At 36.4% G+C, this 24,274-nt stretch overlaps 3 protein-coding genes across 6 annotated transcripts; 2 read left to right on the top strand and 1 right to left on the bottom strand.

The window, feature by feature from the left end:
• Window positions 1-344: 344 nt before the first annotated feature.
• LOC8261916 (ferric reduction oxidase 2) lies at window positions 345-5,022 on the top strand. 4 transcript variants are annotated; one of them, XM_015729074.3, is made up of 8 exons: window positions 345-823; window positions 1,462-1,564; window positions 1,689-1,883; window positions 2,035-2,269; window positions 3,093-3,420; window positions 3,522-3,765; window positions 3,874-4,580; window positions 4,678-5,022. In XM_015729074.3, exons 1-8 carry the CDS (start codon window positions 628-630, stop codon window positions 4,815-4,817), a joined length of 2,148 nt encoding a protein of 715 aa, XP_015584560.2. In that variant the 5' UTR covers window positions 345-627; the 3' UTR covers window positions 4,818-5,022. The 4 variants fall into 4 exon arrangements, with proteins under 4 accessions (XP_015584560.2, XP_048228087.1, XP_002511897.2 ...); XM_048372130.1 differs by having other exon boundaries at window positions 806-823; window positions 1,462-1,591; XM_002511851.3 differs by lacking the exon at window positions 345-823 and adding an exon at window positions 1,125-1,363.
• Window positions 5,023-5,400: 378 nt separating this feature from the next.
• Window positions 5,401-9,597, top strand: LOC8261915 (ferric reduction oxidase 2). Its single transcript, XM_002511850.4, has 8 exons — window positions 5,401-5,716; window positions 5,846-5,948; window positions 6,039-6,233; window positions 6,335-6,569; window positions 7,613-7,943; window positions 8,041-8,284; window positions 8,390-9,096; window positions 9,227-9,597. The coding sequence occupies exons 1-8, from the start codon at window positions 5,509-5,511 to the stop codon at window positions 9,364-9,366; spliced, it is 2,163 nt and encodes a 720-aa protein (XP_002511896.2). The 5' UTR covers window positions 5,401-5,508; the 3' UTR covers window positions 9,367-9,597.
• A 224-nt stretch (window positions 9,598-9,821) lies between these two features.
• Window positions 9,822-22,498, bottom strand: LOC8261914 (guanine nucleotide exchange factor subunit RIC1). Its single transcript, XM_002511849.4, has 23 exons — window positions 21,869-22,498; window positions 21,669-21,776; window positions 21,119-21,267; window positions 19,178-19,259; window positions 18,625-19,040; window positions 17,892-18,324; window positions 17,576-17,799; window positions 16,544-16,739; window positions 16,228-16,373; window positions 15,980-16,154; window positions 15,773-15,826; window positions 14,898-15,077; window positions 14,126-14,238; window positions 13,538-13,720; window positions 13,057-13,114; window positions 12,282-12,341; window positions 12,121-12,162; window positions 11,909-12,036; window positions 11,667-11,802; window positions 11,514-11,591; window positions 10,975-11,091; window positions 10,334-10,396; window positions 9,822-10,250 (listed from the first exon to the last, which is right to left on the bottom strand). Exons 1-23 carry the CDS (start codon window positions 22,013-22,015, stop codon window positions 10,164-10,166), a joined length of 3,375 nt encoding a protein of 1,124 aa, XP_002511895.1. The 5' UTR covers window positions 22,016-22,498; the 3' UTR covers window positions 9,822-10,163.
• Window positions 22,499-24,274: the final 1,776 nt, after the last annotated feature.

Raw genomic sequence — 24,274 nt, 5'->3', positions numbered from 1 at the left:
GTTGCCAAAAAGATATGTTTATAGTAAGCTTAAATAGTTATGCTGTGTATGTATAATTCCCAGATATTCATTAATAATAATATCTTCTCCTAATATATATATATATATAAAATTCAAGGTATTCATGCCATTAGAATTCTTGAGAGAATAATAGAATGAGGTTAACATTCGATGATGTCGGCATCTAGGAATTGCATGATTCTTGCAAACACATCAGAGTAAACGCATTGAGGGCGCACATACGGGTAGAAGCTGAAATTATGCAGGAAAATAAAGAAATTATAGGAAGCAAAATTCACCACAGAATTCTTTAGCCGCATCTTTATAATTTGGGTTGAAATTCTTTAACCCTTTTAAACAAAGTCAAGTTGGCCGTGGGCACACCTGAATTCTGCCACTCAATAACTTTACACTTGTGATGCCATTTCGACAGACATGAAGCATGCTACAGCTTCTCTCTTCCACATTGCGCCAAGCCTACTTTCTGTACTTGTAATAAGTGAATCTTCCCTATATATATATATTCAGCTTTTCAACTTCTTTTCCATCCATAAATTCTCTTAACTGAGCACTATTATCTAGCTCTGTGTCTGTTTGAGTGAGAGAGAGAGAGAGAGAGAGAGAGAGATGGATTCAAGATCATCTGCCCCTTGTAATAAAGATGCTGATCATGATACGGTGAGGAGAGTGATAAAGGTCCTAATGATGCTAGTGTTATTGGGTTATGCTCTTTTGTGGGTTATGTTACCTACTAATACATACAGGCAAATATGGCTGCCTAATTTGCGAATGAAAGTTAACTCTACCTACTTTGGACAACAAGGTTTGGTGTCTTTTCTTTTATCTATTTAATGCAAATCTGCAAAGGCAATGTCCCAATGTTTCTTTAAACTGAATTTACACCCGTGTAAGTAATGAAACTGGCAATTTAAAGAAAAAGAAAAAAGTCTCCGAGCTATTTATGTATGAGTAACAATGGTGAGATTATCATGCATATGTGCTGGTCTGTGTATATATACATGTGTACGTGTTAGAAGCTTAAGCAATACATACGTAGGCACACTCATACACGTATCATAAAACAAAAACGCCCACATACACGTCCTTCGACTATATATTTGCACAGTCTATAACTTCATCTCTGTATGTAAGTGAGAGAGAGAAATGGGTTCAGGGGTGGCAAAAATGTCACCTTCTTCTCAGAAAGAAACTGACATAGTCCGAGTAGCTATATGGCTGCTATCGATACTAGTGTTTCTGGGCTATCTCATGATGTGGGTTATGACGCCCACTACCACATACCGTCGTATATGGTTACCCAACATCCGAAAGAATGTTAATTCTGTTTATTTTGGCGTACAAGGTCTGGATTCAACTAGTTAATTGCTTGTTTAATTACTTTCTTGTATATGGGCAATCAAGATTCTGATATTATGTTTGTTTTCTTGCTTGTATATTCAGGTGCAACTATTTTGACATTCTCTTTCCCTGTCCTCTTTATTGCTGTCTTGGGCTGTGTGTATCTCCACCTTGGAAAGAGGTCCGGTCATAACAATTTTAGAAGGTAACAATTTAATCCATTAGTTATCGGGTACCCTTTTCCTTCTATGTTTGTTAATTAGTACTGATGGAGTTCTATCACATCCAATAATTATTACAAACAATTTTTATCCACATTCCACATGCAGCAATGGCAGAAAACATCCTTTAGCCACATGGAAGAAACCAATGCTTGTGAAAGGCCCTCTGGGGATTGTTTCAGGCATAGAACTGGCCTTCTTGACAATGTTCGTTGCACTATTGACTTGGTCTTTATCAACTTATTTACACAATGGCTTTGCTACCATCACTCCTCATTCAGCAGCAAAGAGTGGGGAAAGAGTGTAAGTACTTTAATTTTTACTTGGCTATCTATATACAAACAAAACGATTTGGGGGAGACGGTGCGTATATATATTATTTCTGAAGATGCTTTGTATATATGAATTTGTAAAAATGATAAAGATGATTATATTTATGGAACTGGTTTTGCAGATGGGAAGCTAAATTGGAAAGCTCGGCTATTAGGCTAGGCGTGGTTGGGAATATATGTTTGACATTTCTATTTTTTCCGGTGGCCCGTGGATCATCGGTGCTGCCATTGTTTGGGCTGACCTCCGAAGGTAGCATTAAGTACCATATATGGCTGGGTCACTTGGTAATGGTATTCTTCACTGCTCATGGACTTTCTTATATCAGCTATTGGGCTGTTACACATCAGATTTCTGAGGTAATTATCAATCTATTGCTAATTCAGGGTTCAGACTAATTCAAAGTCATAACAAGGAAAGTTTTTTTTTTTAGTTCTTTCCATGCTTAAATCACAAACAATTTTTCAAACAGCTTACCCACTTCCAGAAAAAAGATAAAATTGAAATGTGAATCACAGAAAGATGTTATAGAGAGAGACCAAAATACCAGAGGAGGGGTTAACTGATAAGAAAGCACAAGGACTGAACTAGTGTTATGGACCCAATATGAACATTCATAATTCTTACAAATATGAATATAATCATCTAGGCTTCAGCTTTAACATTGTCTTTTTCTTTCCCCTTTTTCTCTCTCTCTCCCTGGTAAATAAGAACACCCGTAGTCAATCTCTGCTATTTTTGTTGAATTTTTGGAAGGGAATCTAGTGACTAGAGCCCATTTTGAAATATGGGTCCGTTCCACACTATTTGGAAGGGTAAGTGGGCCAGAAATCCAGAGGCGTATTCTTGTTTGTTTTTCGGACCATTTATATTGTCTTATTAGAGATATTTCAAAAAGTTACGAAGTCTCATAGCCAAATTAACCAAAAAAAAACAAAAAGTCATCTGTATACTAGAAATTGAATGAGTAACGTATATTTTAAGTGAAAAAAACATAAATAAATATTAAGTACTCATATTATAAATCTTACAATTATATATATATATATATATTACTCATTTTATAATAAAATAAAAATATGTCACGGGCCTAATCAAGAAAAACCGGTAAATGAATAACATTTGCAATCTAATTGAAATGAATGTGAACAATGTTTTGACCATGTAAATCATACAATGCAGATGTTGAAATGGAGGAAAGCTGACTTTTCAAATGTGGCTGGAGAGGTAGCTTTACTGGCTGGATTAGGCCTGTGGGCTGCAACCTTCCCTCGCATTAGAAGAAAAATGTTTGAGCTCTTTTTTTACACCCATCATCTCTACATCCTCTTTGTGTTTTTCTTTTTGATGCACGTTCCCATCTCTTTTGCTTGTATTATGCTCCCTGGTTTTTACCTCTTCTTGGTTGATCGCTACCTGAGATTCTTGCAATCAAGAACCAATGTTCGTTTAGTTTCAGCCCGCATTTTGCCTTGTGAAACTTTAGAAATCAACTTCTCTAAAAGCCCAGGTACTGAGATTAATGTCGACAGATGATGATTTTGACATATAGTATATGATATAAACGTGTTGCTTGCTTTGGTTAACCTGTTTTCTAAATTTTACTGCTAGGTTTGAGCTATAATCCCACGAGCATTCTGTTTGTGAATGTTCCTAGCATTTCCAAGCTGCAATGGCATCCGTTCACTATCACTTCAAGCAGCAACTTAGAACCTGAAAAGCTGAGTGTTATGATTAAAAGTGAAGGAAGTTGGTCCAAGAAGCTGTACCAATTGCTTTCATCGCCTTCATCGGTTGACCGTCTTGAAGTCTCAGTAGAAGGACCTTATGGACCAGCTTCAACTCCTTTTCTAAGGTTAATTGCATTATGCAAAGAAACAAATTTATATATTTTATATTCTGTTCCTGCTTCTGAAAATGGAGCTGTGCACTAATTGACTTTGAACTATATATATACATTTAGGCATGATGCTCTTGTGATGGTGAGCGGAGGCAGTGGCATTACGCCTTTCATAACTATAATTCGAGAAATCATGTCCGCAAGCGCAATGCACCAGTGCAAGACTCCACAAGTAACCCTAATTTGTTCAGTCAAGAATTCTTCAGACCTCACTATGCTAGACCTCCTAATTCCGTTATCCGGCACTCCATCTGCGTTTTCCAATCTGCAACTAAAAATTGAGGCTTATGTTACAAGGGAAAAAGAACCCACAATTGATAATTCGAAGCTCACTCGGATTATATGGTTCAAGCCCCACCAAACAGATGCACCTATTTCTGCTATTTTAGGCCCCAAAAGCTGGCTCTGGCTTGGAGCTATTATATCATCTTCTTTCATTAGTTTCCTCGTTATAATTGGTCTTATTACCCGCTACTACATTTACCCAATCGATCACAACACAAATTTAGTTTTCTCATATTCCCTCCGATCTTTTCTCAATATATTAGCAATATGCGTATGCATAGCGATAACAGCAAGTGCAGCTGTTTTATGGAACAAGAAACAAAATGCAAGGGAAGCAATTCAGGTTCAGAACATTGAAGGGTCAACACCAGTTGGATCACCAGGATCATGGTTCTATAATGGTGATAGAGAATTGGAAAGTCTCCCTCATAAGTCACTTGCAGAAGCTACTAATGTGCATTATGGTGAAAGGCCTGATCTAAAAAGTAAGCTACTATTCCTTGGCTCACAGAAAAGAATTCTATTGATTCAGGACCTTGTTTTACTTGTGGAACTTTAATCTTTCTTCGCATTTGAGTGTAGGAATGCTATTCGAGTGCAAAGGTTCAAGTGTGGGAGTTCTTGTTTGCGGTCCGAAGAAGATGAGACATGAAGTCGCAACAATATGTTCATCTGGATTGGCAGATAATCTGCACTTCGAGTCCATCAGCTTTAGCTGGTGATCTCGCCATCTCTTCGACAAGTGTTTCTTTGTTTTTGGGTCCTTACCTCTTGCAAGAAGAGACTTCACAGGTTTCAGTTGGTTCTGCTGCAAATGTATGTACTCGGACTATAAGCAGCATTAGTACTATTGCGTTTGTACTTGTTTTAAAAGTTTAAACTGCTAATCCAATTTCCAAAAAATAAAATTATGGCATTGACTATTAATTTTGGTTTCGGCTTTATTAAGCATAAGTATTGCTAAAGAAAACATATAGCAACAAGTCATCTCAATGGCTGTGACTTCATAAATTAGAGATGCATTCGATATTCAGAACCAAATAAAGAACAGACAAATCAAAGTGGCACTGAAAAGAAAATCCTGACACTGAATTGAAAATCTGCCACTTCTGCAACTTCCCCAGGACCACAAGCAAAAAGACAATGGAATGTAAAAATAAGAAAAAAATTTCAAATGTGGGCCTTATATAATGGAAAAGGCAATTAGGACTTGGGATCAAAGGAGAGATAAACTAGGTCTCTCCTTCACACACATATACACACATGTATAATTGTAGTAATGTGAATTTGATAACCAGCCAATTGGTATATATATAAAGAACCAAAAACAGACGCAGACACCTTTTTTGACTATATGCATATATTTGTTGATTCCACTACATCCCTCCGTATGTCAGAGAGAGAAAGAGAGAGATGGATTCAGAATCAAAAATGGTGAATAGTTCACCTTCTTCCCATAAACAAACTGTAGATATGCTTCGAGCAGCTATATGGATACTATCAGTAGCACTGTTGCTGGGTTATCTCGTGTTGTGGATTATATTGCCTACCAACACGTATTGGCGTCATTGGTATGGTAGAATCGATGAGAAGTTTACTTCCACTTATCTCGGCAGACAAGGTCTGAATTCATCTACTTTTTCCTTTTAATAATCCTAATCAAGAATCTGTTATTATGTTTCCATCATTCTCTTTGTTAACTTTACTATATAGTTATTGAGCACTTTCTTTTAACTTGTTCACGTTTCAGGCCAACCACTTTTGCTCTTCTTCTTTCCCATTCTTTTCATTGCTGTATTGGGCTGTGCCTATATCCACCTTGGAAAGAGATCAAATCAGAATATATTAGAAGGGTAATTAAACAAACCCAGTTCTGGGTACTCCTTTTCTTTTGATTTACTATTGAGTTTGTTATGCTAAACTTTAATCAACAATCCGAGCAGCAACGGCAGAAAACATCGCCTGGCAGCATTAAGGAAACCGATGCTAGTGAAAGGCCCACTAGGGATAGTTTCAAGCATAGAACTGGCCTTCCTCATCATGTTCATTGCACTGTTAATTTGGTCTTTGTCAACTTATTTGCATAACAGCTTCTCCACTATTACTCCACAGTTCGCTGCAACTAGAAATGCGAGAGTGTAAGAACTTCAAAATCTATTACATTATGCAAATATAACTTCTTAGGAAAAGATAGATTATATGTTAACTAGATAAAATTAAAATGACAAAAATGCTGCAGATGGGAAGCTAAACTGGAGAGTGCATCGTTCCTGTTTGGTCTGGTAGGGAACATATGTCTGACATTTCTCTTCTTCCCGGTGGTTCGTGGGTCATCGGTGCTGCCATTATTTGGGCTGACCAGCGAAGGTAGCATCAAATACCATATATGGTTAGGTCACATGATGATGGTCCTTTTTACTGCTCATGGAATTGGTTATATCATCTACTGGGCTGTTACAAATCAGATCTCAGAGGTAATTAACTTGTCATATGTACTTGATGCAAATCATCATAAGGTTAAACTAAATCAGAAATGCTTTTCATAATTTACAACCTTTTCAAAATCAGATTTTCAATACTCAATTTTCACACTTCAAATATACATAATACACTCGCAAAATAGTCAAACTTAATTCATAAAATATAACTAATTCTAAGAAATCCTAAACAATAGATTAAACGGGCAAAGAAATCAAGTGAAGGGTAATCCTAGAATTGGTATCTTAAGAAAAACAACCAAAAAAAAGAGAAGAAAAGGAGTTTGGTCTACTCGAGGAAGAGAAAAAAGAGTAGGATGAACTTGGACCAAATGTGAAAAATGACTTTAATAATTGAAGTCATGTGGAGATTTTGATGCCCTGCCAATTCCAAAGTCAATTTCTCAATGCTTTTTGTCGTTGGTGATGTGATGAGTTCGCTATAATGCAAAAAAGAGAAAAACAAAAAAAAAGGGTTGTCAAGTTGTTGTTTGGGAGATTATCGTATGGATCAAATTTTCCAGTGAAGGAATCTATTGAGTAGGGCCCGTTTCGACGAGAAAAGAACGTGACTGTTTCCTTCCGTCTTGTTTGGAAGCGGAAATGGGCCTCTAATTCCGTCGACCTCACATGCCTACTATCTCCCCATTTCCACTCCACTAACGCACCTGTCTCCTTCTCCTACATCCACATAATTCCCGGGATGACTTTGATTCTTAATTTTGATTTAGGAATTTCTTGCGTCAGGGGTTTTTCCGTCTTCTTTTTCTTTTCTTTTTTTCTTTTGGAGTTTTAGAGTTTCTTCTTTCTATATATATTAGTTTAGTTACGTGTGGCCGCAATACTGTTCACATTGAATGAAAGGTATCTCGATTTTATTTAACCTGCCACATCAAATTAAACTAATGGTTAGAGTGAGGAAAAAGATCGATTCGGTTTTGTTTTTTCCGGGAAAAAAGAAAATGGAAAAGCCCAATTTCATGCTTGTTTTTTTGGGTCTAAAAGCCCTCATAATAATGTAAACATGATTATGCATGCAGGTGCTGAAATGGGGTAAAACAGACGTATCCAATGTGGCGGGAGAGATATCTCTGCTGGCTGGGCTGGGCCTTTGGGCAACAACCTTCCCTCGCATAAGGCAGAAAATGTTTGAGCTCTTCTTTTACACCCATCATCTTTACATCCTCTTCATGCTTTTCTTTATACTGCATATTACCGTTGGTTATTCCTGTATCGTGATGCTCCCTGGATTCTACCTTTTCTTGATTGATCGCTACTTGAGGTTCTTGCAATCTAGAACAAGCGTTCGTTTAGTTTCAGCCCGCATTTTGCCCTGTGATACTTTAGAGCTCAACTTCTCTAAAAGCCCGGGTGAGGTTATCACTTTCTTGCAACTAGTAATTACAGTAATCCTTCATATATGTTCCCTTTCTTTATATGAACTTGTTTTTGTAATCTATGCTGACAGACTTCAGCTATAATCCGACGAGCATTCTGTTTATGAATGTCCCTAGTATTTCCAAGCTCCAATGGCATCCTTTCACTATCAATTCTAGCAGCAACTTGGAGCCTGAAAACTTGAGTATTGTGATTAAAAGTGAAGGAAGCTGGTCCAAGAAACTATACCACATTCTTTCATCGCCTTCCTCTATTGACCATCTCCAAGTTTCAGTTGAAGGACCATATGGACCTGCTTCAACTCACTTTCTAAGGTTTGTACTGTACAGAAGAATATATGGATTCTGTTTTTTTTTTAATCTTTATGCATGGTCCTTTTCTTGATATCTGAATTAACCATGAACTACATCTACATTTAGGCACGACACACTTGTGATGGTGAGTGGAGGCAGCGGTATTACTCCTTTCGTCTCAATAATTCGAGAACTGGTCTATGTAAGCACAACATACAAATGCAAGATTCCACAAGTAATACTAATTTGCTCCTTCAAAACCTCTTCAGACCTCACCATGCTAGACCTCCTACTTCCAATATCTGGCACCCCATCCGCGCTTTCCAATCTGCAGTTAAAGATTGAGGCTTATGTTACAAGAGAGAAAGAACCCACAATTGATACATCGAAGCTTGTTCGAACTATATGGTTCAAGCCCCACTCAAGGGACGCACCTATTTCTGCAATTTTAGGCCCCAAAAGCTGGCTCTGGCTTGGCGCTATTATATCATCTTCCGTCATCATTTTCCTTATCATAATTGGCCTTATTACACGCTATTACATTTATCCCATCGATCATAATACCTGGAATGTTTTCTCCTACTCTCTTGAAGCGGTTCTCTATATGTTAGTAATAAGCATATGTATAGCTGCAACAGCTAGTGCAGCCGTTTTATGGAACAAAAGACAAAATGCAAGGGAAGCAAAGCAGATTCAGATTGTTGAAGGGTCAACACCAGTTCGACCACTAGAATCAGGGTTATGTAATGGTGATAGGGAATTGGAAAGTCTCCCTCAGCAGCCTCTTGTTCAGGTTACTAATGTGCACTATGGTAAAAGACCTCCTTTAAAGAGTAAGTGACTCTTAAATCCTTTAATCCGGTATTAACTTTTGATTTTTACAAGTTCCAATGATATGCCCTGTTGCGCAATAGAAAGAAATACCACACCGTTTTGACATTTTTCGTTTGTTTTGGGTGGTAGGAATGCTATTTGAATATAAAGGATCAAGCGTGGGAGTTCTTGTTTGTGGACCAAAGAAAATGAGACATGAAGTTGCAACCATATGTTCATCTGGTTCGGCCGATAATTTGCACTTCGAGTTCATTAGCTTTAGCTGGTGATCTACTGATCTTCCAGTTTACTACTGCTGGTCTCTTCTTTTTAACTATAAGGGGCAAGGAAAGAGGTTGGACTCTCGATAGGATCAAACTCATCGCTCAGCTCGTTTCAGCTGGCTCCACTGCAACAGTTGTGTATAATATTATTACACGCACTTTTTAAGTAGGCATTAGATTTCTGTGCATGTCTTAAAATTGTTAAAGCCCAAAACAATAAGATCTGCTTTTTATCTACACTCATCTGGTAACTGCAAGGGTAAAATTTTTATTTAACCAAGGGAGTAACCATTTTGGTTAAAAGGCCGACTTACTAAAAATAACTAAACTTCAGACCTTGAACCCAGTTGGCTGCCACCAGTTAAACATTTAAAAACTTGCATCTTGGGAGAACAGAGAATGTGAGTGGTCAATAACCAAATGCTGAAGTTAATCAAATGAACGTAGCAACTACCATCATCTAGACAAATGGCTTTATTTATATTCATACAACAAAGAAAAGTGCTATACACAGGTGAAAACTAAAGAAAGGAGAATATTAAAAATACAGGGGAAGAAAAAAAATATGAAAGGTGAAAAATAGCTGCTCTAGAAGTTTAAACGCCTTATCTACAAGAATGACTTTTCTATATATCATCCTGACAGTTTTCTGGCTTGATCTTTTGCTCAATTTACACAATTAAGCAACATGCTCACCTTCAGGAACATAAGTGCGCCTGTTAATTAAATATATATCTCAAAAAAAATCATGTAGATTCACTCCATTCTGTTGCAAAACTGTCGAGTGGTTGTGAAACTTGCCATCATTTCTCTTCCAACTCTGGGACAAATGCGAGCCTCTCTTCCAAGGCTTCAAGTAGATCTTGATATTCAATAAAGGCAGTGTGTGACTGAAGCATATATCAACAGATTTGCATTAGAACGATGCTGCAATTATTATTATCAATCCACCAAACTATGAATAGATTCATACCTTAAGGGTGATGCTATATGCCTTCCATAGACGCATGTCATGCCGAAAAAGATCAAAAAGAACCTGCAGGAAGAATTACATGAAAAATATTTTGTTCGACGCATTTTATCCTAGGCGACATAAGGCCCAACTTAGTGACATAGGATCTACATATTATCTAACCCAGCTCTTTGAAGCAATTGCAATGGTGACTACAGCTTCTTGCTTATGCATGTGAATATATGGGGGAGGAGGATAAGTCACAAAATTTTCAAATGGAACAAGGCTTACCAACAGCCATTTGCATCCAATATCAAGCTCATGAGTATCTATAAACAAGTAATTTGTGGTTCCTTGGTCCATGTATTTATTAACAATCATCTATTGAAGACCTAAAGAATGTAATATCTGGTGCTCTTTCCCAGCATACACCAGTATCTCTTACCAATGCAACCATTAGTTAGTTATAGTACAGTGAAATTCATCAACATTCAATTTATGTACTCAAAGTGGAAAGCCATACCAAATAAGAACACACTTCCAGAAGGAACACGAGTTAACCTTACAATAAAGGCAAGATAAGCCAAACAATACAAAGCATGCTAAAAAAATCAAAATGGTAATGGGTAAATGCCAAAGTTCGAGAGTTAAGCCAATCATACCTCAGATCGTCTTAAGAGAGTGGCCAGGACAACTATCCACTCCTTGAACTTGACAGAACACATATGAGCCAACAGAAACTCTGCATCCAAACGGCTCTGCAGTGTACCCATTTGGAGCTGGAAACATAAAATGCAGGATTTATAAAGAAAAGTATCTACTGGGAAAACAAGGAATATTATGATGATACCATTATCTGATGCAAATTTATTTACATGCCGCAATAGAAACTAAAGAGTCACACCAGTAAGAAGGTTCTGATTCGTAATATTTTATTGTACACTCGGCAGAGTTACTAAAAACTAGACTAGCAAATGGGCTCTCATAATTTTTCACATTTGCCTAATGGTTACTTCATAGGTCATACACAATAAGAAGGCTAAATCTTTTATATAAAATTTAGCATATCACTTGCTTCTATCTCACTCCAAGAAAAATGTGAGATAAAAAAGATTAAAAAAATTGAGCTGCCTCCACGCATCTTAAAACTTTGAAAGAAAAAAAAATTGTATCGAGTACTAAGGATTAGCAGTGCTCATACCTTTTGCCCAATTAGTTCCAGGCCTGATGCGAAATTTTCCAAGCGAGCAGAACCGAATCTTTCTCTTTGAAGATATTCCTGCAATTAATTTACAATTTTAAACTACTTACAGAAGGATATACTAACAAAAGAAACACTGGAAGTTTTTCTTACCACTAAATCAAACTGAGTGCCTTTTACAAATGCAACAAGCTTGGAGAGTTCTTTCCCTGACATCAGATAGCTAGCATGGCTTTCTAGAATGTTCTTCACGGAAGCAACATGAGCACTTTGCTCTTTGAATGAGGTGCTGCTCCAAAAAATGTAACTTGGTGTATCATTCCTGATGCTAAGTGTTATGGAGGTCTCAAAAGTACAAAAAAGAAAAAAAAGAACTTCAGGAACTGCTTATAAACCTTTTATCCAAGGATGTCTTCCTGTAACTAGAACGGAATAGAAAATAACCCAAGAATCTCGGAGACAGCCTGTCCGAATCTGTCGATGTCTGGTCATATTCTTTTTCAGATCTCAACAAGAACCGCACCTAAGAACCACATCAACGAAAAGGTCAAAAGAAATATATTAGTTTGAATAATTTAAAGAAGCACAATCAGGGCCCCAATTATACCAGTTCTCCAGCGAGTTCATATAAAGATTCGTCAAGTGTCGCCTGTACATCCGGTTGCAAATTCAGGTCAGAGTTCAATCATATACAAAATCATAAAGCCATATACAAAACCATAAAGCCGGGAGAAAAGTAGCGGCAATAGCCTACTAGCAATTGTCTACCTGTAGTAAACGTAGAGCACAATATTGACTTACAGCAGGTCCTTCAAGTTTAGCAATGACCTGTAATATTCATAAAAGAAACAAGTTAATCCACTACATATTATTTTGGTCAAATGCATATTTGAACACCTGATCTTTGGTCACTTTAACACCTTAATTTTTGATGTAACATGATTGACACCTCAACTTTTTTTTGTGATATCTAACTATTTTTTGACTTGTGGTTTCATTCAACACGTCAACTTTTACTGCAGGTAGGGGTTTAAATGTTATCAGAAAATAAGATTCAGGCGTCTGTTAGGTTGAATCAAAAACTAATAGTCTTTAAAAGGTTACGTAAATAAAGTTCAATTATTTGTTAGGTTGAATTGAAAATCAAGGTGTTAAAATGACTTAATGACCAAAATTCAAGTGTTCAAGTATGTGTTTCGCCTATTTTTTCTGTGAATAGTTTTATAACTCATCCATCCCCATCCCAATAAATGAAACACCAATTTTAAATACTCCAGAGATGCAATTTAAAAGCATAACTATCAATCAGGCATCTAAGACCTAACGGGTCATTTTAAAGTAACAAATAAAACACCTGCAGTCAAATTTGCAGTCAAAATCAATGAAATATGCTTTTGAAGACAAAAAGGTTCATTGATCCAAGTGCCCAATACAGACAAAAAGATATTAAAAAACAGGAGTAGGGCAATCTGAGAAAGAAGGATAATATAATGAACAAGAGTTCAACTTTTTCAAAGAAAAATGAGAAATTAATAACCCTTACAAGTATATAGCAAGCTGCTGTGCGGTACCATCTCCGCTGGAAGCATTCCTCAAACAACCTTAAACATGGAAACAAAGAAAAAAAATTATTAGATACAAGTAATCGATTTTTCTTGAGTGAGTGAATAATATGGTTGCAAATATGAAGTGAGATATAAATTCCTTGCTCTATCAAAAGCTGCAAGTGCAACCAACACCAGCAATTAGAGAGAAAAATCTAACAAATTATCTTCTAAACAATTATATATTTTCTATCAAAAGCCTTGCTTATGTTGACAAGTCAGGCTACCTACAAAATACTATCGTCAATACAGACAGAACGAGTTTCACATTTCATCTTACTTCAATTGTTGTTCCAAATATAATAAACCTTTGTCGTTGTTATGCAAATTTCCATCTAAATATGTTTGAAATTGACATTGAAAAATAAAGCAGAAACCTAAAGTGTTTTTTTTTTTCTCTTTCAAGGTGCAAAATCTCACTCTGTTGATCTTCCAGCAGCTGCGAATAAGTCCGCCCAGTGTCGGCCATCAGTTTTTCTTGCAACGCTCACAACTACATCAAGATACTCTGAGAAATTTCTGATAAAATCACAGGTCTTCTCCAAAAGAGAGCAATTCCCAGCATGTTTAGGAACTGATCTCTGATTCTTGTTTGCGCTCTGCCTGCCATTGGTATTCAACAAATATAGGATGTGAATGAAGAGTTGAGACCGTACAAACCAAAAGAAGAAGAAAAAAAGGGAGAGAGATATTTCAGAACTTCAACATCTGACATGATCAAGTTTCAGTTACTTATCCAAGGAAAAGAGTCAAGGAGGCATCAGATTTTATGCCTATGAGCAAATAACCAAATGCATGTATGAATACAACATTGTCATATGCAACAGCCATCAGCTAGGGTCACTACGGCCACAATAGCCATTATGCAAGCGAACAGACTTCACTTTCCAAACAGGTTCCGCAGTATTTTTCAATAACATTTAGCCTTAGGAAGCAATTCTAAGCATAGAAATTTCAATCATCAAGTCCAATATGTTTGCACAATCTCTTTTTGCTGATTATACATACCTGGAAATTTCTGTGTCAAATACAGTAAAAAGAAGCCATTCCAAACAATGGGAAAAATGAGGCTTTTGTGCAGATAACTGTGCCAACCTTAAGGCCTCTTCACTTTTGTCCCTCTGGAAAACAGTCTCACAGAATCAGAATCAGAAACAGAGTAAGCAAAGGATACCACAAAGCTTGTAAGAAAACATTATCATGCACAACCAAGAACCAGGGGAACAGGATTGATATTAATTAAAACAGCAGGACTAGCACATACACGAGCACGCATTTACCACCATGGCATATCCAAAGATGGGCACAGTTGTTTCCATGGCATGCTTATACTGGAAAGATGAAATCACTCTAAAGTAATTTATCCTTCAGTTGGGCAATAAGCTTGAAGTTTTAAAATTAGCAACGAATGATATCAAAGAAATAACAGGAAGAAAGAGGAGCTTCGATTTCACTTGAAGCTCATTACAAACGACAGGACAAAAGACTGCTCTTTGAGCTTCTAATATTGCCTTTTACCAAATTAGCATACTTCATAGTTATGCTGAAACAATTTGATTCAAGTCATGGGAATTAATCTGATCTCATTCAAGTAAATACTCAACTTAATAAGCATTTATTTACTTCCCCACAACAGTCATTTTGCAGACATTTTGCAATTCACACAAATGAACCAATCATTCAACCCCAAGAACCATTCATTACCAGCTCAACTCCATAATGATAACACCACCTCATAAGTCCCATCTGAATAGCTGGAACAAAGTATTAAAAACAATACCTGAAGAAGGTGCCTGAGTAGGCAATGCAATATAGTTTGAGCTTGAGGAGATGGCTCAAAACATGGAAACTCAGTACATGCTGAAAAAGACAATCTCTGAGAGACACCAACAACAACACCAGCATTTGGAAGAAGGCCCAGAGGATAAACTTCACGATCAAATTCTAGCTCTGGATCCAACTAAAACATTGAAACTGAGTTAGTTGGAAAAATCAAGATATAATGATCAAAGAACCACACTAAACTTGAATCCCAAGGGGTTCCTAATTACCACCAAAACATTCAATAGTAAACCTACTAGACTACTGCTACACAAAATGCAGCTAAATCAAATAGATATAATCTATGTTCACTGTTAAGGTTAATATGCTTTTTAGGAAAAAGCACCTTTTCGGATGTTGCAAAAAGCCATTTCAAGCTGTTGTTTAGCTAGTTCAGAGTTTCTATGTTCAAACAAGTCTACCATAAGAAATTATTGCTCTTGATCAATATATTATTTTTATCAACAGCAATGCCGAACAACCTCATAGACTTGAAGGATTAAATGCTGAAGGAAGGATACAACTTATTAACAAAAGGAAACAACCACATTACCATGGAGAACATACAGGCTGGAGGGAGGAAAAGTAAAACTAATTCCTTGTATCATCTTCAAAGGTGCAATTTATTCAAAGTCAAATCAACATTGCCTTACATGGACCTCTCAGAAAACAAAGGCAAGTTTCTTGTATATTAACATAACTTTCTGAGTATACAGAATACAATTGACATTTTTCTAATTAATCAACAAAAATAGGCATATACATGAGTCCCACTTCAGCATTATCAGCCAGATATCAGCAGTACAAACAGATTTAATGTAAATAAATAAGTACCTGCAAAAAACCCTCCTGCTTAAAAGAATCAACATCAGGAGATGGATACCAGACCTGTAAAGAAGAAGCTTCCAACAAGAACATTCATCAGACGAGTACCAAAAGACAGGAACTAGGGGTGATAAATCTAAGTATTAATTGATCATTCCTACCCATACCTGCTAGAATATAAAACAGATTACACTATGGAAATTAACACTTGGTTACCTGCATCCCTCGGTGACCATAATCCAACCAAGAAACGTCCTCAATTAGATTTGTTTTCTCCTCTGATTGACCACAGGTAACCCAGAATAATTCAACAGAGTCGGTGAGCTCTCTTTCACGTCCATCATCCAAATCCAAAAGTGACAGGTCCCCATTTGCTCTCAGTATCAAACATCTACCAAAGAAAGCAAATATTCAGAGGCATACAGTATGTAAAAGGTTCTAGAAGTCTCTGCATAAACATATACCTAGCAGGCTCTCTGACTAATAAATCTGAAGATGGTGAAATATGATTCTTAAAAGCGCCCTCTCTTACGATCTGATCAGGGATGAAGCGCATTGCAGCAGGATGACTCTTTGCAGTCATGATTGAGAGTTCTCGTACTGTAGAAAGCTGTTTGTCATTTTATCACTTAAAATGTATGAAGAATTAAGTCTCATTCAAGCACTCGCTATAAGAGTGAAACTGAAACTCCAGGAGCACAAAACTAATATTTAGAATGTTTAAAATATCTCATTCACTGTTAGTATTTAATAAATGGCAGCCGGATAACATTCATTTACCTGCAAATCTGGGGTTCTGTGAGGTGTCAGTTCACCATGTAGGTTCACGTGGAATATATGGACATCAAATGGGCGATAAGTGACAAGTATATAATCTTGATAGACATCCATCACCATTGGCTTGGCAAGTAATGGCTTCCGGCAAAGCAAGGAACTCTGGTCGAGATGATACCTTGGATAAAAGAGCAATTCATACCTGCAATAAACAGCAAAAATTCCAAGTCAAACACACAAAAATGCAAATTGAGAATCACTAGTGCACTGGAAAAATTGCTTGGGTTTTTTCCATCTACTTCACAATTGATTATGCATCACACATAATCACAAATCTACAAGATGCCCCCAGATAACAGTTCAGAACCACCAAGTGTCCCCCGTTCTTGCTTAAGAAATTCCAAATCTCACTCGAACTAATCAAATTATCAAACTATCCACTAATTTTTTGAGATAGATCATAGAACACATCTCATGAACCTATTAGTAAAATATTATAAACCTAAATGTCACAAGTATCACTAATAACATCTAAATAACCTTAAAAAATCTTTAAACTTGGCTGTAAGAAATATTTCTATTATATGAATCTCCCATTCCACCTGCTAAAAAGCAATTCTTCAGACTTATCAGGCCTGCTTAGGACTGCTATTGAGAGTTAAAAGGCATGTTATTTTTTTTAATTTAATAGATTGATATTTAAATATTTTATAAACTGCTTGCTTTTGGTAAAAAGCATCACTTGCTTCTTTCTAAAAGCAGTTTTCCAAACTTAAAAATAATTTTTTTCCAAAAGCGCTTTTGCCAAATACAATTCCACACAACCCCCTTCAACATACAAGAGCTTATTCCAATCCACAAATCCAAAACTCCCATTCATACCCCAGATCCAATTTCATTTAACCTTAGTGCACCACAAGCATGTTTGCAGATTCATAAAATTTGTCTCATGATCTGCAGATTTAGAAGGTGCATAAATAGCTTTCCAATTTGGAATAACTAATTAAAATATGTAAATGGAGACTGATGATAACTCACATGTTAGAAGAATCAATGTAGTTGCAGACAACGACAATCTTTCCCAGCCATAACAAACCTTTGCACTGAATCTTTTGTTCTTGAGTAATATCTCCAAACACTCGCCACTTTTTTAACCGCATATCATATAGAATTAACCCATGAAGACCAGCAACTGCTAAGTACATTCCGTCCTTGCTAGCTGCCACATGTTGAACAGGCCAATTTTGTGAGATATACGAAACCTGGTCCAAGAAAAGATCATATCAGGCTCCCAAAATTGCAAAGACAAAAAATGAGGATAGTATACAATTGAAGTTAACCTCTGAACACGTACTGGAAGATTCAGATGTAAAATTTTGAGTTCGTCAGTATCCTCAGACTGTACAACCAGCAACCTATCTTCTCCATAAATCACCTGGCGCACATAGGTCATGCCAGATACTCCTCTGCTAAGACAGCATTTCCCAAAAGAAAAAGCAAGCATTCTCTCCAAAGATCCTTCTTCAATGGCATAGAGTTTATATCCATATTCATCCCACTGCAACAATGAGGTGCCACCTATCAGTGGCTCATATTTACAATCTTGGTTTGGCTTAACTACTGGTGAAGATACAGAACTTAGACCAATTTGCCGGATTGTTGACATCAAACGACAGCCAGAAACAGACCAAACTGTTAGTCCTCTTAACTTCCACCCAACAGCAAACGCAGAATTATCAGGCGCCCATGCAATACAACTGACAGAACCAGTGGCATCCACTGAATACCTGCAAATTGAATAACCTAAGACATTAGACCTCTTAAACTTTATGAATGAAGTCAAATACAGAAGTATATTATAGACTCAAAATTGCAAACTACAATAGTATGATCATCTTAAAAGAAGAGATCCAGGAGATTTTCAGAAACTTAGATGAGGTTATGCACTTTTAATAGGTGAAAACAAGTATTAACAAGTTCTATGGAAGGGAAACCCTGGGCAATGGGTCAGAGGAACTAAAACTGAGAGCCAGTTAATTTTCCCACAACTTAAGTAAGTAACCTTAACAATGATCAGCATAACTTACCCCCAGTCGCACAATGACACTGTACGGATGAGTGATGCAGATTCTGTTAGGTCATATAACTCGACAATCCCTTTTCTAGTACCAACCGCAAGGATTTGTTGCTCTGAAGCTACTGAAGTACATACAGCATCACCAGAACCCAACTTCTTTTCAACTTTAATAGATTCAGCTTGCTTTAACCCTTTCTTGCTTACAGAGCATGATACCAGTTGTCCGTCAGAGTATAAAACAAGTAGCAGCCTCATTGGAAAGCAAAACTCCAATCGTGTGATAGCAGACTTCTTGCTGATATTATGATTAGATACAAAATCTCCTAGAACCCCTCCAGAAGCAAGGCCATTAACTAAAGAGTGTGGTAGAATAGAGGCTTCAGTGCTTTCATGTGGACAGGGATCAAGTTCGAAAGACCCACAGAACTATAGATAAAAACCAGCACAAAATCATATAGGTAGTCACGTAATAGACCATGTTAGGTAGCTTGTGGCAAATAATCTAAATGCGTAAATTAAAAAGCTAACAAATAAAACATGAGAGTTTTCATTTTTCTGTGTACCTCCCCCTTCCAAGAGATGCTATATAAGGACCCACTAGAAAGCCCAAGTAGCATAAATTTGTTATCACTTACAATATTGCTCCTGGAAAGAGAGAGATCATAATACTATCAAGAAAAAGGATAAAATTATAAAATAACAAAATCAATCCACCATGTGAAAAGAGAAAAAAAAAAAAAAAAAGGTAAACAAGAGCCTTTTAGTTTTCCATCCCAAAAACTATGAAGATATCTATGAATTTGTACAGATGTTAGGTATTGGTGTTATACGCAGTAGTTGTAGATATTAGTATATAAATTGTATTTTGTTCTATTAGCTCATTAATAAGATTTACCTATTTTCCCAAATTACTTCTCTCCCTACCTTTACTTTGCTAAATAACTAAGCCCTCGATTTCTTATTAGCACCAAGATTAAAATGGTATCTAAGTAATTGATCCTTTCCTGAATTGATTATCTTCATTAATCTCATTCACAATCTATTTGTTCTTCTCTGTTCGAATCAATTGATATTTTCTTTATTAAAGTCTGTTCATCAAAATAACCTAAAATTGTTGTGATTAACATTTGAAAGCAAGTCAAATGGAGGAAACTTCTGCAACCACAGCTTAATGGTGACCCACATCTACTTCATCATTCTACTAATCTTGGTACATAATTCATTAGTGCTCCGCTGAATGGACAAAACTTTTGTCATAGAGTTGTTCAGTGCGAAAAACGTTAGGAGCAAAAGCTAGGGTTGTAAATTGGCAATTTCTTCCACCATATGGAGATTCTGAAGTATTTGAATTATGATAGAAATGTGAATTAATGGTTACAGCTTAGATTATCAATTCCATCTCTAAGGAATTGGTAGATGCTTTTTAGTGTACTGCTATTGGTAAACAACTTTGGGTTGATATACATGAGAGATTTGGAGAAAGCAATGGTCCCATGATCTATCAAATTCAAAAGGAGATAGCTTCATATTCTGAAAATAACCTTCATAGTCCTATCTACTATACTAAACCGAAAAGAATGTGGGGTGAATTAGGATTTCTAGAGCCCTTGCCTACTTGCAAGTTGCGATTGTGGAGCTATGAAACAATGCAATTTTTATCGGGCTAAATATGTTCCTAATAAGGACAGTTGTAATAAAATGATGTTGATTGGGCATCCTACCCTGCGACTAGGCATTCTTTATCAAGTTTTTGTATTTTCCTAGGATGATGCTTTGGTTTATTGGAAAAGTAAGATTGTAAGAAATAACGAACCGTTTCAAATCATCAACTGAAGCTCAATATCGCAGCATTGCATGAGTTACTCTAGCTTTCATACTTATTAAAGGATTTTCAAATTTCAGTAACCGTTCCCATTCAACTTCATTGTGACAATCAACCAGCCTTACATATAGCTGTGAATCTTGTATATCATGAGAATGAGCACTTGGACATTGACTATCACATTGTTAGATAGCAGTTCAAGAAAGGTTTTCTGAAGACTTCTTTTCTTCCTTCCAAAAATCAATTTGCAGACATTTTTACCAACTCCTTGGGTTCTACTCATAGATCTTTGTTATCCAAGTTGGGACTAATTGACATTCATCAATCTCCAGTGGAGGGGTGGCTATGAAGATATTTATGTATTTGTAGATGTTAGGAATTAACGTATTAATCTTATACACAGTAGTTGTACACAATACTATATAAGCTTTATTTTTTTCTGTTAGTTCATTAATAAGAACTACTTATTTTTCCTAAATTACTTCTCTCTACCTTTAATGTACCAAAAAACTAAACCCTCGATTTCTAATTAGCTCCAAGATTAACAAAAATATATACATATAAACAATACAAATATGTAAAAACAAAATCTAATTTGAAATTCGAATCAAAGCCTATAAATCAATAAGAGGTGAGCCCCTCTGTTCTTGAAAGAAAGAATAAAGCAAGCAATGCTACTCACACTGTCAAGTCTTTTTCTGCAAAAGGAACCTGTTCGCTAAGAAGAAGAGATATATTAGCAAGAAACAAACCAGACAATTGCTTCCCTCCAATTTGTATTCTCTTTTCAGAGAATTGGACCTTGAAGATGTGAAGAAAGAGAGATGAGGTCTGCAAAATAGAAAACATAACCAACAATGTTATTGCACTGACTCATAGTTTCAGAAAAACAAAACTTAGAAGAAATAAAATCAAACGCAAGAAACTAAATGAATTTGCAATGCATTATCACAGATCACTTTTCATGTTTTTCTCTCAATAGTTACACCTAAAAAATACTACACTACAGACAGGATATAAAGGAGAACAAAAGTAATAATAATTTAATTCAGTTAGTGGCGCAAGTCCTAGTTTCAAGTATGTGTGTGGACATCAAGCTCATTGTAATTTACAATAAATTTTAACAATGCTGAAGCATGCACATTATAAGCAGTTTATAAGTTAAAAGAGAACAACTCGTCCTACAAGGATTAAGAACTCGCAACAAAATTAAATCAATAGAAATGACTTACAAGAACAGCGATCAATTTGGCATCAGGACTCCAAACAGCCTGTAAATTCTCTCCCTCTTTCTCAACAGACTCCGCATCTCTCTTATACTTGCCTAACCTCACTTTATGCTGCATTATGATTTAATAATATAAACACAATTCACAAGTCCAAAACCCTAATTTCCATACATAAAACGTGAATGTGACAAATAAATAACAACCTGAGAGGAGCTCCAGAGCTCCAAGTGAGAAGGAGAGACTACGAGCAAGAGACGATTTATGACTTTGAGATATATAATTTGTTGTGAAGATGGACAGAGTCCTGGCTCTAGAGGTATCACCTGTGGCCATCCATATGCCATATACATCTTCTTATTTTTTTTTTTTTTTTTAGAAAATGATAGCTTTGATTTGATTTTGTTGAGAGTTAATATGTTGGTTTTAGAGATCTGGAGATGGATTTAGGACTAGGGAAAGAGATCTCGAGCATTTCTAGAGACCAGGAGTGTGATTAACCAGAGACCAGTGCTTCAGGTTCAGGTAGATCTCGGGCTTTGATAATTTTGTTTTATTTTTGTACCTGATTTCTTTCTTTTCTTTTTTTCCTTTTTAAGATTTGTACCCGTCTTGGGGTCGTGGTCGAAACAACGACCTTGTGACTATAGCGTGAAGATGACTTATACGATGCGTTTTGAGATTTCCTTCACTCAGCCAGCGTGACTCGCGTAGATTTTTATTAGCCATTACGTGATTGTCCAGAGAATGACATGTATAAAGTAATAAATATTAATTTTATAAATTCTTATTAACTATTCTTGGTATTTTCATTTTTCTGAGTCTAAAATATTTATAGATAATTGACTCTAACCCATATTATAAAAATTTCCTTTTAATTTAACTTTTTATTAGGATTATTATTCATAATTTTCTAATTGTTGATTTATCAGACGTAACTTTTTAAGGTTGTTCCCTCGTCCATTATGAAGAGATAAAAATTATTTAAACTATGAATATAAGAATATTAGTTAATAGGATATAAAAGTGTATAAAATTGATGGCAATTAAAGTTAATAGATAGTGTTCTTATTCGTAATGCAGGAGAGAATTTAACTCAACTGAACAAGATATTATAAGTCAACTTCACAGGTATCATACAGAAGCAAAAAGGTTAACTTATGATTCACTAATAAATGCACGTCGAAAGAAGATGAAGTTCATCAAATTTCTGACATGTTTACTACATTGCTCTCAGCGAATTCCTTCAGGCTATTTCTAACTTTCTTTTACTCAGCGCATCCGAAATTCCTTGGCCATCTTTCGCAGCGATTATAATCTTCGGATATTTTAGCTCATGATCTAGTTCTATCTCTCTTCTTTGCTTCCAGTAAAAAGCTCCATGTCTTGCTAATGGACTGCTTGTGATTGAAGTATCCACGGCTGATAGATGGCTTTTGCTTTGCCTTAGATGGGCATACCATTTCTTTAACGTGACATTTTAGAGTTCCTCGTTTTAGCTTCCAGTGCGAACAAAACCACACATGTAAAACCAAACTATTCAAAATATTAGGTTCTTTTGTGTCTTCTTGGCCTCGTCTTTGCAAATCTTCTCTCAATTCGCATTTTGTAATTATAAACAGGCTGAAGAATTGTCTCACATCTCTGGCACGGAACTAGGTAAGGATCAGGTGGCATTCCTAATGACTCCCCAGAGTCGGCGAATTGGCATCCGAAAAAGGCGCCCAAAGAGGGGATCGAAGCTACTTTCTTGACCTACAATGCTACTTAGGTTCTGCAAGTTCTCGAATTTCAAGAATGGTTGTCGATTACGAAGGGCAAATGTTTCTTGTCTAAAGGAGATTGAAGTGTGTGATTTGTGCTGGCTTTTTGGCGCCTGCTTTGCCGCCCACGTTTTTAAGGTTCTGTTAGGCATTTAATCGAACGGTTGGTGGACAGGAAGAAAAACTTTCCAAAACGAAAAACATAAAACCTGGAGGAAACGACGTCCTATACGCATTGCTTAAAGTTAAACGAAGTCGTGCGATTGAAGAGAATTATGCAATAACATATGTATAGTTTCGAAGACGGTAACGCAGTGGTGGAATTGAATTTGATTGGCAACAGTTGCAGATTGAACATACAACTATTCAGCTAAGGCTGGTTGCCTAGTTCCTTGAATTGGATTCTAAGTTAGAATTAACGAAGCAATAGTACAAGTTGGAAGTGGGCGTCAATCAGAGCCGAAAACAAGTAAGACATGGGCCTAAGCTTTGGATCTTGGAACCACTACTTGCGGAAAGGAATGGGCCATCTGTTTTGAACATCAAGGAACTGCATATTCTAGACTTTTACAAGTCAAGTCACTTTGGTTTTTACTTGCGACCAAGTAGCAACTGCTCATTCCTACCCAGGAACATGGAATTTGAGAACATTCAGATCTAGTAATGGTAAATATAAAAATTGAATGGACACAAAATAGAAACATCTCTACATCCCAAAGAAAAAGAAGAAAGGGATGAAAGGCAGTTCAGGATGGAGACCAGACAGTAAAACATGGCCAGCAAAGAGCTATTGTCAGAAAATCCAAATCAAGAGTCAAAGAAGTAGAAGCCCACATTTCAGAGAAGATA

The sequence above is a fragment of the Ricinus communis genome, chromosome 1 (assembly GCF_019578655.1).
Source record: "Ricinus communis isolate WT05 ecotype wild-type chromosome 1, ASM1957865v1, whole genome shotgun sequence".
Lineage (NCBI taxonomy): Eukaryota > Viridiplantae > Streptophyta > Magnoliopsida > Malpighiales > Euphorbiaceae > Ricinus > Ricinus communis.
The sequence above is the reverse complement of the archived record's forward strand: the minus strand, read 5'-3'. Positions and strand labels throughout refer to the sequence as shown.

Bases quoted from the DNA above. Each gene is read 5' to 3' on its own strand.
- LOC8261916 (XM_002511851.3), top strand. From the start codon at position 1,165: ATGGGTTCAGGGGTGGCAAAAATGTCACCTTCTTCTCAGAAAGAAACT. The intron at 1,884-2,034 runs GTAAGTACTTTA...CTGGTTTTGCAG, and splicing joins GCAAAGAGTGGGGAAAGAGT to ATGGGAAGCTAAATTGGAAA. The intron at 2,270-3,092 runs GTAATTATCAAT...CATACAATGCAG, and splicing joins TTACACATCAGATTTCTGAG to ATGTTGAAATGGAGGAAAGC.
- LOC8261915 (XM_002511850.4), top strand. From the start codon at position 5,509: ATGGATTCAGAATCAAAAATGGTGAATAGTTCACCTTCTTCCCATAAA. The intron at 7,944-8,040 runs GTGAGGTTATCA...CTATGCTGACAG, and splicing joins CAACTTCTCTAAAAGCCCGG to ACTTCAGCTATAATCCGACG. The intron at 9,097-9,226 runs GTAAGTGACTCT...TTTGGGTGGTAG, and splicing joins TAAAAGACCTCCTTTAAAGA to GAATGCTATTTGAATATAAA.
- LOC8261914 (XM_002511849.4), bottom strand. From the start codon at position 22,015: ATGTATATGGCATATGGATGGCCACAGGTGATACCTCTAGAGCCAGGA. The intron at 21,777-21,868 runs GTTGTTATTTAT...ATCATAATGCAG, and splicing joins AGCTCTGGAGCTCCTCTCAG to CATAAAGTGAGGTTAGGCAA. The intron at 13,115-13,537 runs GTGAGATTTTGC...TCCATGTTTAAG, and splicing joins GCTGCTGGAAGATCAACAGA to GTTGTTTGAGGAATGCTTCC.